Source organism: Dermochelys coriacea, chromosome 25, assembly GCF_009764565.3.
Source record: "Dermochelys coriacea isolate rDerCor1 chromosome 25, rDerCor1.pri.v4, whole genome shotgun sequence".
Classification (NCBI taxonomy): Eukaryota; Metazoa; Chordata; order Testudines; family Dermochelyidae; genus Dermochelys; species Dermochelys coriacea.
In genome coordinates, this window is record NC_050092.1 from 4908550 (window position 1) to 4924814 (window position 16265).

General features: G+C 49.9%; 1 protein-coding gene across 3 annotated transcripts in view; it reads right to left on the reverse strand.

The window, feature by feature from the left end:
• The window catches only part of ATP8B3 (ATPase phospholipid transporting 8B3), a 62926-nt gene that overhangs the window by 27089 nt on the left and 19572 nt on the right, over positions 1–16265 (reverse strand). For all 3 annotated transcript variants that reach the window (XM_043502690.1, XM_043502691.1, XM_043502692.1), the window contains exons 2-11: positions 14839–14904; positions 13841–13932; positions 12504–12617; positions 10127–10225; positions 8136–8197; positions 7231–7303; positions 7034–7104; positions 3860–3942; positions 2490–2648; positions 317–405 (exon numbers count right to left, since the gene is read on the reverse strand). In XM_043502690.1, coding sequence (XP_043358625.1) covers positions 317–405; positions 2490–2648; positions 3860–3942; positions 7034–7104; positions 7231–7303; positions 8136–8197; positions 10127–10225; positions 12504–12617; positions 13841–13932; positions 14839–14904 — 908 coding nt within the window. The remainder of the gene's footprint in view (positions 1–316; positions 406–2489; positions 2649–3859; positions 3943–7033; positions 7105–7230; positions 7304–8135; positions 8198–10126; positions 10226–12503; positions 12618–13840; positions 13933–14838; positions 14905–16265) is intronic.

The window sequence follows — 16265 nt, forward strand, 5'->3', positions numbered from 1 at the left end:
CCGGCTGCCAACACCACTGGCAGCGCAGCGAGGCTAAGGAACAGCCCTATGGCCCCAGGGAGGGGGTGTCTCCACGCGCTGCCCCCACCCCAAATGCCGACTTCGCAGCTCCCATTGTCCAGGAACTGCAGGCAATGGGAACTGCGGAGGTGGGGCCTGAGCACCCCCCCACTGATAAAATGCTCTCAACACCAGTCTCACACCTGCCTTCCACTCCATGCTGAACCAGAGACAGAGCTACATCTCTGGGGAGCGAGCGGTCAGGCAGTGACAGCTCAGCTGGCCAGCCCATTTCTGGTGGAAGAGATGCACTTACTATGATCACCAGTCTGTCCATCAAGCAGTCCAGCTTGGTTTTCTTCATCTTGATCTTCCCACAATTTTTCATAATTTTGGAATCCAATCCTGGATAAGACACATTTTAAAAAGGAAAAAAGAAAAACACCTGACCCTGGCAATTGTTTAGCTGCTGGAGAATCATGCTGGCTGTATCACACCCACTTTGCTTTCCAGAATGGGGAGAAATGTCTAACACATGCCCCATAATGTAGGTGTCATCACACTGTGATAGGAACTCATTCCAGGGAAGCCTGTTCCTTCATCCCACAGCGTGGTCTAGTGATTAGACCAGGGGCCTCCTAAGTTCCATTCCCAGCTCTGCTTCCGACCTACTGTGTGATCTTGAGCAATTCAATTCACCTTTGTGCCTTGGTTTCCCCATCTATAAACAAGGTATAATTATGTGTAGCCCTTCGAGAGCTCCAGGGGCAGGGAACTCTAGAAGTGTTACTTGCACATGGATGGCCAATTTTGCAATTCAAGGGCTGCAGAGGCAACTTGCCAGGAGCATACGTGTAATTTATTCCTTCATTCCTGCCAGAATGGTGCAAAGGGGCCTTAATGTAAATGAGAATCTGGCCCAAGGAATCGACAGCATTTCTAGTATGCCCATCCCAATGGTATTGCTTAGAGAAACAGAAATCGCTTGCTGGCTGACGTCGCCAGCAGTAGACACCTGCCACTAATCAGAACTGTTCTCACCCTGAAATTAGCAAAGAGCTACAGAGTTGGAAACCTCAGGCCACATGGAGCCCTCAAATCCCACCTTCGGAATTGTGACATCAGAGGACAGTGGCAGGAGCATTAACAAGACCAGGTGTTGCCTCGTCCTCTGCCCTTATGGTAGGAGTTTAATGAGCTCTCCAAAAGGCTGAAGAACCTTCACAGAGTCAGGCCAGAGGGACCGTTCTGTCCTCTAGTCTGATCGCCTTCATAACACAGGCCATAGAATACCCATCTGTAATTTCTGCACCAAGCCCATATCTTGTGGTTGAGCTCCAGCATATTTTTGGAAAGACGCCCAATCTTGCTTTGAAGACTTTGTCATGGAGACGCCATCGCATCCCATGGTTAGCAGTCCCAATGGTTAATTACACTCACATAAAAATGTGCCTTATTTCTAGTCCAAATTGATTTCACACCAGCTATCAGCCACTGGATCTTGTCATGCCTTTGTCTGAAACACAAAAGCAGCCCTCTATTGTCAGACACCTTCTCTTGTAGATTCCTATAGACCAGGATCAAGTCACCTCTTAACCTTCTCCATGACAAACAGATTGAGTTTCCTAAGTCTTTCAGTGTAAGGGAAAATCTGAAGGGAGCCTGAGAATGTGAATCTAAGCAGTGAATCTGCAGGTGTTTGTTTGCATGACCAACAATGCTGCTCAAATGAGTCAGAACAGCACCTGCAGTTACTCTTTTTACAAGCATAAGCTAGGCATCAGGAAGGAATACCCATATTGTGCAATGGTCTGGCAACTCCTAGCATGTGTGGACGTCATACCTGGGGTGATCGGTGAACTGGGCTGCGATCAGTGCTGACACCGTGTGAAAAGGAGTGACGTTTTACTGATGGTTAAACACAGAGGCTGTGCTGGACCTGGGGCTGATCGTTGTTTCAGCAAGTCCAGCATCCCCTCTCCTCCCTCCAGCAGTGGTCTATTCTTGAGGCTTCACGGGAAGGCAACCCATCCCCCAACACCATAGTGCACCTGGCCAGTTACACCTAAGGCACGTGGAAGAGAACCAGGCCTCCTGCCGCGCCCATCCAGCGAGCAGCTTGCCCTGCCCTTTGGCTGGCAGCCTGCTTCCCACTGGGCCAGTCTCCGTACTCAGGTACACGGACCAGCTTCAGCTGGGATGGGATAAGGCAGGTGAAGGCTGGCTGAGGGGCATGGCACTGTCACCCTGCTCACCAGCAGCAGCCCCTCTTATCCGTTTGGCCCACCAGGCCAGACCCTCCTCTGGCATAAATCTGCATAGCTCCCATTAACTTCAAGGGCGCTATGCTGAATTGATTTCATTGGCGCTACAGCTGATTTACCCCAGCTGGGGATCTGGCCCCTTGTGTCTCTTCGTCTTTTCGTCCCTGCCTCCTTCTGGGGCAAGGTAAGGTGGTGCAGGGGGGCCGTGCAGCCGCTGGCACTCACCCGCGTAGATAACGAGGCCATAGCAGGTCTCGGTGTTGCGTATCCTGCAGCCTCGCAGCAAGATCTTCTCACTGTCCAGCGAGTACTTCTCCCCCCTCCACTCCAGCGTGCCGATGAAGCTGTGCATGCGGCTGTTGGGCTCCTCGCAGGTCACTTTCCCTGGGATGCCAACAGCAAGGAGGGTCTGAATCACCCCTTGGCTTTCTGGGGAGCGACTGCAGAGAGGGGTCCCTCCTCCCATCCTTCACCCCCTTCCGCCCCTTCTGTCTCATCAGAAAAGTTGACACAGCTTCTGTGGAAGAAACTCAGACCAGGGAGAGACGGGGCTTGCCCAGGGTTCATCAGGGAATCGCAGGAGGCCACTGTGACCTGAGAGAGATATGCCAAGGGATGGTGGGTTGGGGGATGGACATGGGATGAGCTAGCCCAGTGACCTCCCTGGGGAACAATGAAGGAGGGCTTTATGGTTGAACATTAACCCCTTCATCCTCAGAGCCCAAGCTTTGGGGTAGTTCAGCATCACACTGTGCATTGCATGGCTGGGCAAACTGAGGCCCAGCACAATCGAATGAGCAGCCCTGTGTCCAGGCCAGAAAGTGGGGCAGCTCGGAATAGAACCCAGGGAGTCCTGACCCTCAAGCCATTGATAGCTGCTTGGTGGAACCATGGGCAAGAATGGAGAGCAGGGAGCTGGAGACACGGCTGAGGACAATCCTTGAGAACACAGACCTAAGTCCTGAGGGGAGGAAGGGGAATGGAGGGAGGGGCAAGGGTTGGTTGTTTTATCCCAATATATAATAGATCAGTCAGATTCTGATCTCAGTTACACTGGTGTAAATTCACCCCAGGGCTAAGGCCCTGGCAGAGTGGTCCTAGGGGCAGAATGCTGAAGGCGGCCACAACCTCCCCTTCCATCTATCTGGCCTGGAATCTATTTGGTCCTCTTCACGGCAGCCTCTGAAAGCAACTCTGCTGGGAAGGGGCCTGCAGGCCACCTGGAGGAGACCAAGGTGGGCAAAGCTGACCAGAGAGGGGTGGTGGCAAACACGGACTAGGGATGCACTCTTTACCCATTGTAGCCTCCCATGCTGGAATCCCCCGAAGCCAAGTAGTGATACTGCCTTGTTCCACCAGCCCCCATCCCTGGCACAAAGAGGTGTGAATCTGGCCTCCTGCAGCACTTTCCTTGGCTATACAATGGGCCAAGAGCACTAACACCAGCCTCCCAAGGGGGCTCTGCATCAGTCACATGTCTGGGCTTTTGCCCTCTGCACGTGCCGTGGAGTGTTTCATTTTGGCAGGGTAATTAAATAAATATCCCTGTTGCTCCGGGTTTATATTGGAGCCAGTGAGGCGAACAAAACACTCACCATCAAAGGCAGCCATGCTCGCCTCGCTCACCAGCTCCTGGTGCGTGGCCAGAAGGGCCTGTCTGAACTTCAGGTTGGTTTCCCTGAAAACAAGAACAGGTCTGAAAACAATCTGAAGGAAAAGCCACAAAGCAGGGGAGGTGCTGGTCACTCTCCTAGGGCAGTGGGTCTCGATCATTCCAGACTACTGTACCCCCAAGTTTCACCTCACTTAAAAATGACTTGCTTACAAAATCAAGACATAAACATACAAAAGTGTCACAAAAAGAAAAGGAGTACTTGTGGCACCTTAGAAACTAACAAATTTCTAAAGACTAACAAAAAAAGTGTCACAGCGACTAGCACTGAGAAATCGCTCACTTTCTCATTTCTCCCTTATAGTTATAAATAAATCAACTGGAATATAAATGTTGTCCTTACATTCCAGTGTATAGTATATAGAGCAGTATAAACAAGCCATTGCCTGGTATGAAGTTTTAATTTGTACTGACTTTGTTAGTGTTTTTCATGTAGCCTGTTGTAAAACTACGCAAATATCTAGATGAGTTGATGTACCCCCTGGAAGAGCTCTACATACCCCCAGGGGTATGTGTACCCCTGATTGAGAACCAATGCCCTATTGTGCCCAAGGGTTGGAGAAGCGTGGGGTGAGAGGGGTATTATTAATTATTACAATGTATGTGCATTACAGTAGCACCTAGAAGCCCCGGTTGAGATCAGGGCCCCATTGTGTTGGGTGTAGCTTATACACGGAGTAAGAGACAGCCCCTGCTCTGAAGAACTTACACTCTAAATACATTATCCCCATTTTATAGATGGGGAACTGAGGCCCAGTGAGATGATGTGATTTGCCCGAGGTCAGGCAGGGAGTCTGGGCAGAGTGGGAGATTTCACCCAGCTCTGCAGACTCCTAGGCCAGTGCCTTAACCACCAAATCATCCTCTTTTGGCATCTGTAATTACTGGGGTTACTCTGTACCCCAAAACCCTAGGTCCTAGGAGCATGCCAAGTGCATGCATCTCAGTGGCAAGGCCTGCAGGTGCTTCAGCAGCAAGGCCTTGTGGGTGCTAGCCCCGGTGGGTCCCAGACACAGGGCTAAAGGGCAGGTTGTCACTGGGGCTGGCAGGATGGGGAAAGTTGCAGATACCCTTGGTACAGAAGCTTACACAGTTACAGTCACATTGAGCGACAGTGGGTCCTGTTCAGGCCCCGGGCAGTCCCATCAAGGGTCAGGGCTGGTCAGCCCTAGTGCCCAGGGCACCACTCCAGTTCAGTCTCTATTCCTGCAAACGGGCATTGGCAGGTTTCTAAGCCAGGCTCAGTTAGTGCCTCTCATTGGGGCCCCTCCACCCTGGCTTCCTGCCCAGCCATTGCTGCTCCCACGTAAGTCCCACACAGGCCTGCACCTGACGGTAACGTCCAGCAGTCAAGGCCGGTTCCACATAGAATCATAGAACTGGAAGGGACCTCAAGAGGTCTCCTAGTCCAGTCTCCTGCACTCGTGGCAGGACTAAGTATTATCTAGAGCATCCCTGACAGGTGTTTGTCCAACCTGCTCTTAAAAATCTCCAATGATGGAGATTCCACAACCTCCCTAGGCAATTTATTTCAGTGCTTAACCACTCTGACAGTTAGGAAGCTTTTCCTAATGTCCAACCTAAATGTCCCTTGCTGTAATTTAAGCCCCATTACTTCTTGTCCTATCCTCAGAGGTTAATGAGAACAATTTTTCTTCCTCCTCCTTGTAACAACCTTTTATGTACTCGAAAACTGTTATGTCCCCTCTCAGTCTTCTCTTCTCCAGACCAAACAAACCCAGTTTTTTCAATCTTCCCTCATAGGACATGTTTTCTAGACCTTTCATCATTTTTGTTGCTCTTCTCTGGCCTTTCTCCAATTTGTCCACATCCTTCCTGAAATGTGGCGCCCAGAACTGGACACAATACTCCAGTTGAGGCCTAATCAGCGCGGAGTAGAGCAGAAGAATTACTTCTCGTGTCTTGCTTACAACACTCCTGCTGATACATCCCAGAATGATGTTCACTTTTTTTGCAACAGCATTACACTGTTGACTCATATTTAGCCTGTGATCCACTATGACCCCCCAGATCCCTTTCTGCAGTACTCCTTCCTAGGCAGTCATTTCCCATTTTGTATGTGTGCAACTGATTGTTCCTTCCTAAGTGGAGAACTTTGCATTTGTCCTTATTGAATTTCATCCTATTTACTTCAGACCATTTCTCCTGTTTCTCCAGATCATTTTGAATTTTAATCCTATCCTCCAAAGCACTTGCAACCCCTCCCAGCTTTGGTATTGTCCACAAATTTTATAAGTGTACTCTCTATGCCATTATCTAAATCATTGATGAAGATATTAAACAGAAACAGACCAGAACTGATCCCTGTGGTACCCTACTTGTTATGTCCTTCCAGCATGACTGTGAACCACTAATAAGTACTCTCTGGGAACAGTTTTCCAACCAGTTTTGCACCTACCTTATAGTAGCTCCATCTAGGTTGCATTTCCCTAGTTTGTGTATGAGAAGGTCATGCGAGACAGGATCAAAAGCCTTACTAAAGTCAAGATATACCACATCTACCGCTTCCCCCCCATTCACAAGGCTTGTTGCCCTGTCAAAGAAAGCTATCAGGTTGGTTTGACATGATTTGTTCTTGACAAATCCATGCTGACTCTGTGGCTGTGCACATGATTCCCGGGGCTTCTCTCCAGCCTCCTGCTGCCGTGTGGCTCCTGCTCCCCAAACCGAGCCCAGCCTGGTTCAGGACCATTTCTCTCACCCAGTCAGGGGAATGGGAAGTGCAAAGCGGATGGGGCCAGTAGGAAATATGGTCCCTGCTTAGCCAGGAAAAAGGGGGTGTACAAAGGAGGCTGATGAAACTTGTAGTCCACTGCTTTGGAGATGCAACACACCCCAGGTTTTGAATTTTGGGTGTCCCATTTCAGAATCCCTCAGGGCCTGGTTTTTGAGGGTGCTGAGCAGCCATAGCTGCCAGGGGCTTTACCCGGAGTTTCAGACACCCAGCACCTCTGAAACCCAGGCCAAGGTGTCTCCAGCTGGGCTCTCAAATATGGAGGCCTCAGACCATTGGCTACGGTGTTTCTGGGCCCCAGCCGGTGGCTGTTGTCTCCCGACGGTCTCTCCCTCTGCTTACCCATCAATATCCGCTGTCTCCACATAGCACAGGCTGCTGGGCTCTGAGCTGGACAGCAAGAGCAGGTCAGCCTTTAAAAGCAAGTGAAAGAGAAAAGGCCTCAGAGAGACTTTCCTGATGAGGCCCCCCTCGTCCCCGCTCCCCAGCTTACGGCCTCGGAGTAAGGGGCCCGGCCCAGCACGAGGGGCCTGACTCACCGGGACGAAGCTATCCTTGCGCAGGCAGACGATGTCACCGACACAGATGTCCCGCCATTTCTTCCAGCTAAAGCTGCAAGAGAAGAACGAGCTACTGAGGGGACCAGCACTGCTGAGACGTGCTGAGCTGACAGCCCTGGAGGCCTCTCTCCACAGGGCAGGGGGAAGCAGCAAGGTAAGTTTCACTCCCATCTCCCCAGACCCTGCGCCTCAACCCTGACCTCCAGGACGAGAGGAGACTTCAGTCTGTGTGGCCCATCCAATCCTTGGCCACTCCGCTGAGCCTGCCAATGGGGAGGCCAGCTGGGCGAGTGGTTTCGAGGCATGGGAACTGGCATGAGACCCACCAATGCCTAGCAGGCAAGCCACCAAGCAGCCATCGATGGCAGTGCCTTTGGGCCGTTAGTGACCTGGGCTCAGAGGGGACATTTCAGTCCCTTCTGCACCCTTCTGCCTCCTGAGAAGAGCAATCTCAAGCTGGGATGTCACTGCAGCACCCCACTTTAGGAGCCCTATTGGCCAGAAGTGGCAGAAACTCTCTGGGTGCCCTTCCAAGGAAAGGAAACTCACTTAGGACAGGAGGAGGTGTCCCATGGAGCCAGGGCCACCTGGATCCCCATCCCAGCTGGGACTGGGATGTGTTAATCCCAAGGATGGAGCAAATGAGGCCTGCCCCAGGTTGTGGGAAAGTGTGTCTGTATGCGAGAGCCTGGGGTGATGACACATCACAATCACTTCTCTGAGCATAGCTGCTAAATTGGGAGAACCCTAGGGCTCAGACAATGGCACAGAGCTGCCACCACCCCACCCACTGCTTCTTCGAACGCATGTTGGAGGAGAAAACGACTGGAGAGAGTGAGTTTTATCCTCTAGCTCGCAGCTGGACATTTCTCAAGGCCCCTAACCTTTTCCCCACCAAGATTTCACAGGGTCTGCTGTTGATCATCCAGTCGCTCCGGTGTCGGGCCTGCAAAAATAGGAGAAAAGACAGGGACAGGCCATGTCGGGCTTCCCCGTTCACCAGGGATGCAAGAGAACATCCCTGTTAGCACCGGGCTCTGTCCGGGAGTTCCAGCCCCAGAGCGAGGAGATCTGCCCTTCACAGGTGTGATACTGGCAGGCCAGATGCCAGCTCTTGCCCAGCCTGCAGGCATTAGCTAAGAACTGACTAATTCGTTGTTGGAGGCCTGACCAGTTCACTTATGTGGTAGTGTTGCTCAAAATAGATATTAATCCTATAAGAATGTATTTACTAGTGTTACAACTCTATTGCATGTTTGTAAGTTGCTGCATGCATTAATCTTATTTGAAATGTCTGTATTCCAGGAAATATGTAAGTTTTGCTTTATAACTTTGAAAATGTTTGCTCTAAACTTGTGAACCTGGATGGGAAGAGTGTTTACCTCCACCTCTACCCTGGTGGCCAGAAGAACTATCAAAATCAGATGATCCATCAAGGAACATCACAATACGAAGATTTGGTGAATGGGTCTGTCGCCCCTTGGAAACACTACGTCCAAGGAAACTTGTCCTACGGGCTTGGAGGCTGAATGAAGGAAATAAAACAAAAGATACACGAACATTTTCCATCTCTTTGCTGTTTGAACTCTGACAGGGCCAGAGACACCAAACTGAAGCCAGAAATGCCCAGGGGTTACCCCTGGGTCCACCCTGAAAGACACTTTGAAGTGACAGATCACTACAATTCTGTTACTCTTAGGATTTATTGCATCTCAGTTGTGTATACATATCTGCTTGCTTTAGCCTGGAAACAACTCTCTTATTTCTCTTTCCTAGTTAATAAACCTTTAGATACTTTATTACAGGATTGGCTACAGGCGTTATCTTTGGTGTGAGATCAAGGGTACCAATTGATCTGGGGTCAATGACGGGTCTCTTGGGATTGGAAGCAACCTTAATATTTTGTGATTTTTGGTGTAAGTGACCATTTATCACTAAGTCCAGTTTGCCAGATAGGCTGGAGAGTCTAAAGCAGCGGTTCTCAACCCGTGGCCCGTACGTGGCCCAATTAGCACACAGCTGCGGCCCAGTTGTGTTCTAAAGGCCGCAGGGCCCGCGTGCAGAGTCCCAGCTGCCCTGCTGCTCAGCCCGGGGCAGGGGGGTTGAGGCTGCCAGGCTGCCCTGCCTTTAGTGTGGCAGGGTCCAGGCTTCCGGGGCTGTGCTGCCTTGCAGCCTTGCAGGGTCCGGGGCTGCCCAGCTGCCCAGCCCCGCAGCGGGATCAGCTCCTGGCCCCACTCTGTGGAGGGGTCTCTGGGTGGGGGCTTGGGCGTTGAGCATAGGGGTCTGTAGGGGTGGGGTTCGGGGGGGGCATGCTGTGGTTCTCAACCTGCGACCCAAGTAAGTAAATAGGTTGAGAACCACTGGTCTAAAGGGACTGTCTGTGACTCCATGGTAAGACTATGATAGTGATCCAGGAGTTCACATTTGGTTCTGGGTGAGTAACAGCTAATTATAGGGGTGTCTGCCCGGATATAGGCACTCACGGTCATGAGTCCATCCACGAAGCATGACACAAGGCATGCCCAGTGGGCCTGAACGTGGGGAGTAGGGGGGCGGTCAATATGTCTGTGGATCTAAGAGGGAGCATGTCCATTGGCTGGGACCCCAAAGAGCAGGGGAGGGGAGTGGGTCAATCATGGAGAGGCCAGAACAGGGGAAGGGGCCAGTTACTCATCCCCGCTCCAAAGGGAGGATGGTAGATAGCCACAGCCCCTTGCCTCCATGTGGATACACCTAGGGTGATGAGGCCTAAAGATGCAGGGAGCGCCAGGCTTCTTCCAGCCTTTTCAGCCCAGTCCTGGACTCTCCAGCAAGCCATACCATGCACTGGGCCCCTTCGTGGATTTCCAGCCCTGTAAACTGATGGCATACTCACAATGTCATCAATCAGGTCCCGTAGGCCTCTGAGGAGAAGGAGGGAGCTCAGGGGCAGCAGCAGGGTGAACCAGGGCAGGGTGGAGATTTCAGGAACGGTCTGAAATGGGAGGCAAGAGAGAAGAGGAACATCACATTCCTAGGGGCGGGTGGGGGACCAGACACAGCCTTCACCCCCGACCCTGAAGCACTGATCCTTTCTGAGGGTTGGAAGAGTTGGGGTAACTTCCCCACTCTTTCTATGGTAGCATCTGAATTTCCTGGTTCCACCTGGGACCAGACTATTGGTTTAAGAGCAGCTTATTTCAGTTTATCTTAAAAGATCTTCCTAATCAATTTAAACTAAAACAAACTAAGGACTTATCTACATAGAGTGTGACACTGGTAAGTGGCAAGGGCCAGCTCTGGTGTGTAGGCATCAGCTGAGAACTGACAAACTCACACCTGCAAGCCAGGCCAGTTCATTTGCATGTTAGTAAAGTTCAAAGTAAACGTGAAATGTACAAAAATGTGTTTAGTGTTTAAACTCCATGAAGAACTGGTGGGATGTTGCAGGCATTGCTTTCCTTTATCTGTACCCTGTTATAATGTAATAGCAAGCTTCTGCATTGCATATACCGCAGTAATTAAGTAACTCATCAAACAGAGAGGAGCCTTGTGTAATGCAAATGAAGAACTTTAGTAGGAGAGTGTTAATTCCTGCGCATTGAAAGCAAGTGTTCATTATGTGTCTGATCAAAAATCAAAGTCTCTAAGTGTATTCCTCTTTTCCTGCCATAAAGAAAAAACCCACCTGACAGCTCGGTTTCTGTGAGAAGCTATAAAATATGGACCCAAGGAAAAATTCATCATCTCTTGTCTGTCTTGATTCTAACAGGGCAGAAAACTGAACAAGGAGGCAGAAATCCCCCGAGTTATTCTGGGTAGCCCTGAAAGACTTTTGGAAAACTGGTAGAACACTGCGCCACTGCTAGATTTTGCAATTATAGAGTGTGATTCACATGTACATATATATTTTACCTGCTTTAATCTCTCATTAACTCTCATTTCTTTTTCTTAGCTAATAAACCTTTAGTTAGTTTACTATAGGATTGTCTTTGGAGTGAGATCTGAGATGCAAATCACGCTGGCTGAGTGTTGGTCTCTTGGGACTGGGTGTTACCCGACTATTTTGAAATTGTTGGTGTAAGTGACCTTTTATCACTTAGTCCAGCCTGCCTGGACGGCAAGATAGACTGAAGTGTCTACGGGGACTGTCTGTGACTCCATTATAAGAATATTGTAGGACTTTGGGAGTTCACATTTGGTGCGGGGTTGGTGAAATCAAATTATAAAACATACAACAGGTCTGGGGTGCCGGCCCTGCTTTTTGACAGTCTGCCCGGAGGTCGGCCCTCACGCTTGTGAGCCACTCCAGGCAGGGTGACATGGGGAAATTGACCAGAACAGCTATTGCAGAACAAAATATTCCACAATAGCTAGAACAGCTATTGCAGAATAGCTGCTGCAGAATAAGCTATTCTGGTCAATATCCCCCGTCGAGACGTTAAACCAAAGCTGGGTTAAACCAAAATAAGAGCTTGCCTAAACAACCGAAATACCGGTCTCTTTTCCTAGCTTTAGGTCAATTAAGCCAGTTGTTTTGAAATGGAACACTCCTGTAGTGAAATGAGAGAGCCCCCACACAGACTGACGCTGAAATAAATAAGGGGATGAATTAAAATCCATATGGTTATTTTGGTTCCCTTGTGGCCAATCCCTAAGAGCATCCGCATGGCCTTTTGCACCAGTTTAGCTGAATCGGTTTAAAATCTGGTACAGTAGACAAGGCCAAAGCAAAGAAGCTTTGATCTAATGACTTTCAAGGGATTTGACTCCTAACTCGCATAGGAACTTTTGAAAATCCCATTCTTGGTGATTAAAGGACTGGAAGCCAGGACTCCTGGGTTCTGTGTTCAGCAGCTCACTGTGTGACCTTGGGCAAGTCACTCTGTCACAGTCTCTGCAGCTAATATCCATCATGGGGGCAGTGTGAGGAGTGGAGAGTATTTTGTGATCCTTGCATGAAAGCTGCTAGTGAAACACAGTCTTCTTAAATTATCCAACGGATAGTCCAAAATCCCCATAAAACGGAGAGAGAGGGAGACTGCTCTAGCCCAAATGAAGGCCGAGAGAAGTGAAAGGACTTGCCCCAGATCATGCAGCGATCCTGTAGCAAAGTTGGGGTTAGAACCCAGAAGTCCTAACTCGCAGTTCCCAGCTTCAAGTACTAGACACAGCTCCTTCTTTAGACAGCCTCTCTCTCCCCTCTGTGCCCATCTCGGGGCACTGGCTTGGCAGGCCCAACAGTCTCCCCCCGACCTCCAGCGAGATCTCACCTGCAAGAGGATGACGAAAAGGAAGTAGAGGTTGGCCAGACGATGGAACTGCTCATAGAGGTTGAGTGGCAAGAAGGTCAGGACGTTGTACTTGGCTGTCCTGATGGCGTTATCCTGGAAGGAGCATTTTAAAGACTGCCATGGCTGGGCTTTCTCAGGACACAGCAAGAGCTGGGCTGGGGCAGAGCGGGGCTTCCTGCCAGCCACTGGGATCTCATGGGGCATAGGATATCCCAGCAAGGCGTCCCCTTCTGGATTCACTCTGCAGTGGGGCTGCTGGGCCTAGAAAGTACCAGGGATCTACACCGAGAGATGGGGGTATATGGAGGAAGCAGAGTTCCTTCCCCCCACACCCGCTCCTCCACCTTGGGCTCTGCGTCATCTTTTACGCCAGTACAAAGCACTACCAAGTCAGAGTGGAAGCATCCAACCCCCGCTTTGCAGCCAGTGAATGACTGCCCAAGGTGCAGGGCAACTGGGAATCAGGCTCTTACTCTTCATGGCCCAATTCCTCACATGTGTTTAGGTGCCTAACTCCCTTTGAAAACAATGGAAGTCAGGAGCCTAAATACCTTTGAGCATCTGAGCCTATCAGCTCATCTCCCAGTCTTATTCTGGGTGGGTCCAGCCAGCTGGCATTGTGGCTGACACTAGGGGTTGAACCAGGGACCTCCAGAGCTAAAAACAAGCTGCTCCAGCTTGAGCTAAAGAGCCAGGCCTAGCCACAGACTCGCATCCTCAGTGGAACAGGCACAGAGGGGAGCATGTAACACAGTCAGTGGGTTACACACTCCACCCTACCCTTTCTTATCCCCTCCCTCACATGCAGGCTTTTTGGTTTTACCTCTGCTGCCAGGTCCCACGGTAACAGATCCTACCCAGTCACCGCACAAAACTCACACACCTCTGAAGAAGCAGGACGAGAACCTTGCTCCAAAAAAAAAAAACCCCAGCGGCTTCTACCACTTGAGCTAAGGGAGCCTTCCGTTAGCAGGGAGCATTATCCGGTCCCTTATGCTCTCTACGGACCAGCCACTACAGGTCACGTGGCTCCCTCAAGCACACAAAGCCAAACTCCCTTCTCAGAAAAATCTCAATGGCCCTACACACTGCTCCGGACCATGACTGGCAAACACTGCAGCAATCATACGGCAGGCCAGTCCCACCCTCCTCATGTTGAATGAGACACTCGCGAAAACAGCACTTCCAGTCAGCTACTCTGGAGACCTGTCTGCTCAAGCCCCGTCCACGGCCAAGGGGCTTGCACTGCCCGCTGGGAAATCAGCGGAGACGTTAGTGGCCAAAAATAAGCATAGGCTTGAAGCAAGGTGACTCACCTCATATTTCTTCCTTGTCAGGCAGAAAGCGGCTCTCTTCTTGAACTGTTTGTGATAGGCTCGGTCGTTGGCCTTCACCTCCCAGGTGAAATCTGGAAAAGCAGCCAAATGCTGAGCCATTAGCCAATCTCTGGGCAACAGTCTCTGGCCCGTGGGGAAACGAGGCAGAACCAGGACAGATGACAGCACCATAAGACCCGGAAGGAGCTTCGGGTACGGCTTGCTGCAGGGCATGAATGGCTTTCCCCAAGGAGGCAGGACCTTGGGACCCATTGGGATTGGGATCCCACAGGCCTGATTAGAGGTGGCCTTTGGGGCAACTGGAGCAGAGCAAGAGTCCATTCCAGCCAGACACAGCTCCAGCCCCAGTTTTCTCTTTGCTCCTCACTAAGCACTAGATTGTGTCCAGCCCGGTGTAGAGACTGCAAGGGGACAGAAAGAACAGGAGTATTTGTGGCACCTTAGAGACTAACAAATTTATTTGAGCATAAGCTTTTGTGGGCTACAGAGAACACCGGAAGCCTTCTCTTGCCACTCACTCCTGCTCCGGAGCCTGTTGCAAGCTCGGCTCTTGGATTTCTGGTGCCTGAGGACTGAGGGAAACCAGCACTTACTTTGGGGCTGGAGTCCACTGGGGAAAATCAAGCCGAGCAGAGCTGGCCTGGGATGGGCAGTCCAGCCTTTCCAAGGGGGCAGGAGGGGTCTGTCTCAGTCATTTACCCACAGGAACAATCCCGGGGCAGAGGTGGTGATTTAATGGCACAACCGAAACCTTGGTGAATGAACAGTCCCCCAGACAAAATTATTTAAATAGATCCTACAATATCTTTTTTTAGTACCAGAGTATAGCTACAGCTAAGCTGGGACATTCTTAGCCAAGGTTTCTAACTCTCCCACTTTCTATGGATCCCTACATACCATACTCGCCTGCCCCATCTCCTGTCCCAATCCATGCTCTCCCGATGCCAAACAACCCAGCTATGCCATCTTGCACTGACCTAACTGCTTCTTACTTCCATTCAGGTAGCTCTCGAGTGACTCCTGGTTGGTCATGCTGCCGGAATCTAGAAAGCAAAGGAACCAAACGTCTTTACAATAATGAACAATAAGCATAGCAAGGTTTCATTGTTCTACAGCTCTTTTCCTTTCATGGGATGGCAACTCACTTTAACTGTTTCAGAGTAGCAGCCATGTTAGTTTGTATTCGCAAAAAGAAAAGGAGTACTTATGGCACTTTAGAGACTAACAAAAGCTTATGCTCAAATAAATTTGTTAGTCTCTAAGGTGCCACAAGTACTCCTTCACTTTAACTGTGCTGCCCTGGTTCTTTAAGCTCTCTGGGGCTGATACCCCAGAATGCAATATCATTCCACAGTGGAGTAATTTTCTCCTGACCTCAGACAGTGATAAGTTTCTGCCCTGAAGCCTCATATTGGCTAGATTTTATAACCCCAGCATGTGTAAATACACGTTATTCACACTGACGTCCAATTCTCCTTAATTAACTCCTTGTCTCAGTTTATATTCCACAGCAGGTTGATTATGTGTTGCATAAAAAAGTATTTTCTTTCCATCTGTTTTAAAGGCGGTATCTTTTCATTACAATGAGGGGCAACAATCCCATTTGTTACGCTACTTTCTTCCATCACATTTCCTATTAATCTCCTTTCCGCACAAAACACTTACAGTGCCAGACTCTCTGCTGGCTTAAGTTGATGTCAGTCCAGCTGGGTTGAAACCACTTGTGGCAGGACTAAATCTAGTTCCTCAGCTTTAATTTCTCTCACTCAGGCCGCGAGTCATTTTCCCAGCCTTGCTACCTAGATGCAGCATTCCGAACTGACTCGAAACCTACTTCCCAACTTCTCCAGAGTTCATGATCTCTTCTCTGGATCAAATATCTGCATATCTCTTTAGGTCCTGAAGCAATGTACTGGCCTTGTGCAGGAGCAAATGAGTGTTCTAGCTGGCCTACAGAAATCAAATGGGTCATCATAGAATCATAGAATATCAGGGTTGGAAGGGACCTCACGAGATCATCTAGTCCAACCCCCTGCTCAAAGCAGGACCAATCCCCAACTAAATCATCCCAGCCAGGGCTTTGTCAACCCTGACCTTAAAAACCTCTAAGAAAGGAGATTCCACCACCTCACTAGGTAACGCATTCCAGTGTTTCACCACTCTCCTAGTGAAAAAGTTTTTCCTAATATCCAATCTAAACCTCCCCCACTGCACTTGAGATCATTGCTCCTCGTTCTGTCATCTGCTACCACTGAGAACAGTCTAGATCCATCCTCTTTGGAACCCCCTTTCAGGTAGCTGAAAGCAGCTATCAAATCCCCCCTCATTCTTCTCTTCCGCAGACTAAACAATCCCAGTTCCCTCAGCCTCTCATAAGTCATGTGCTCCAGCCCCCTAATGATTT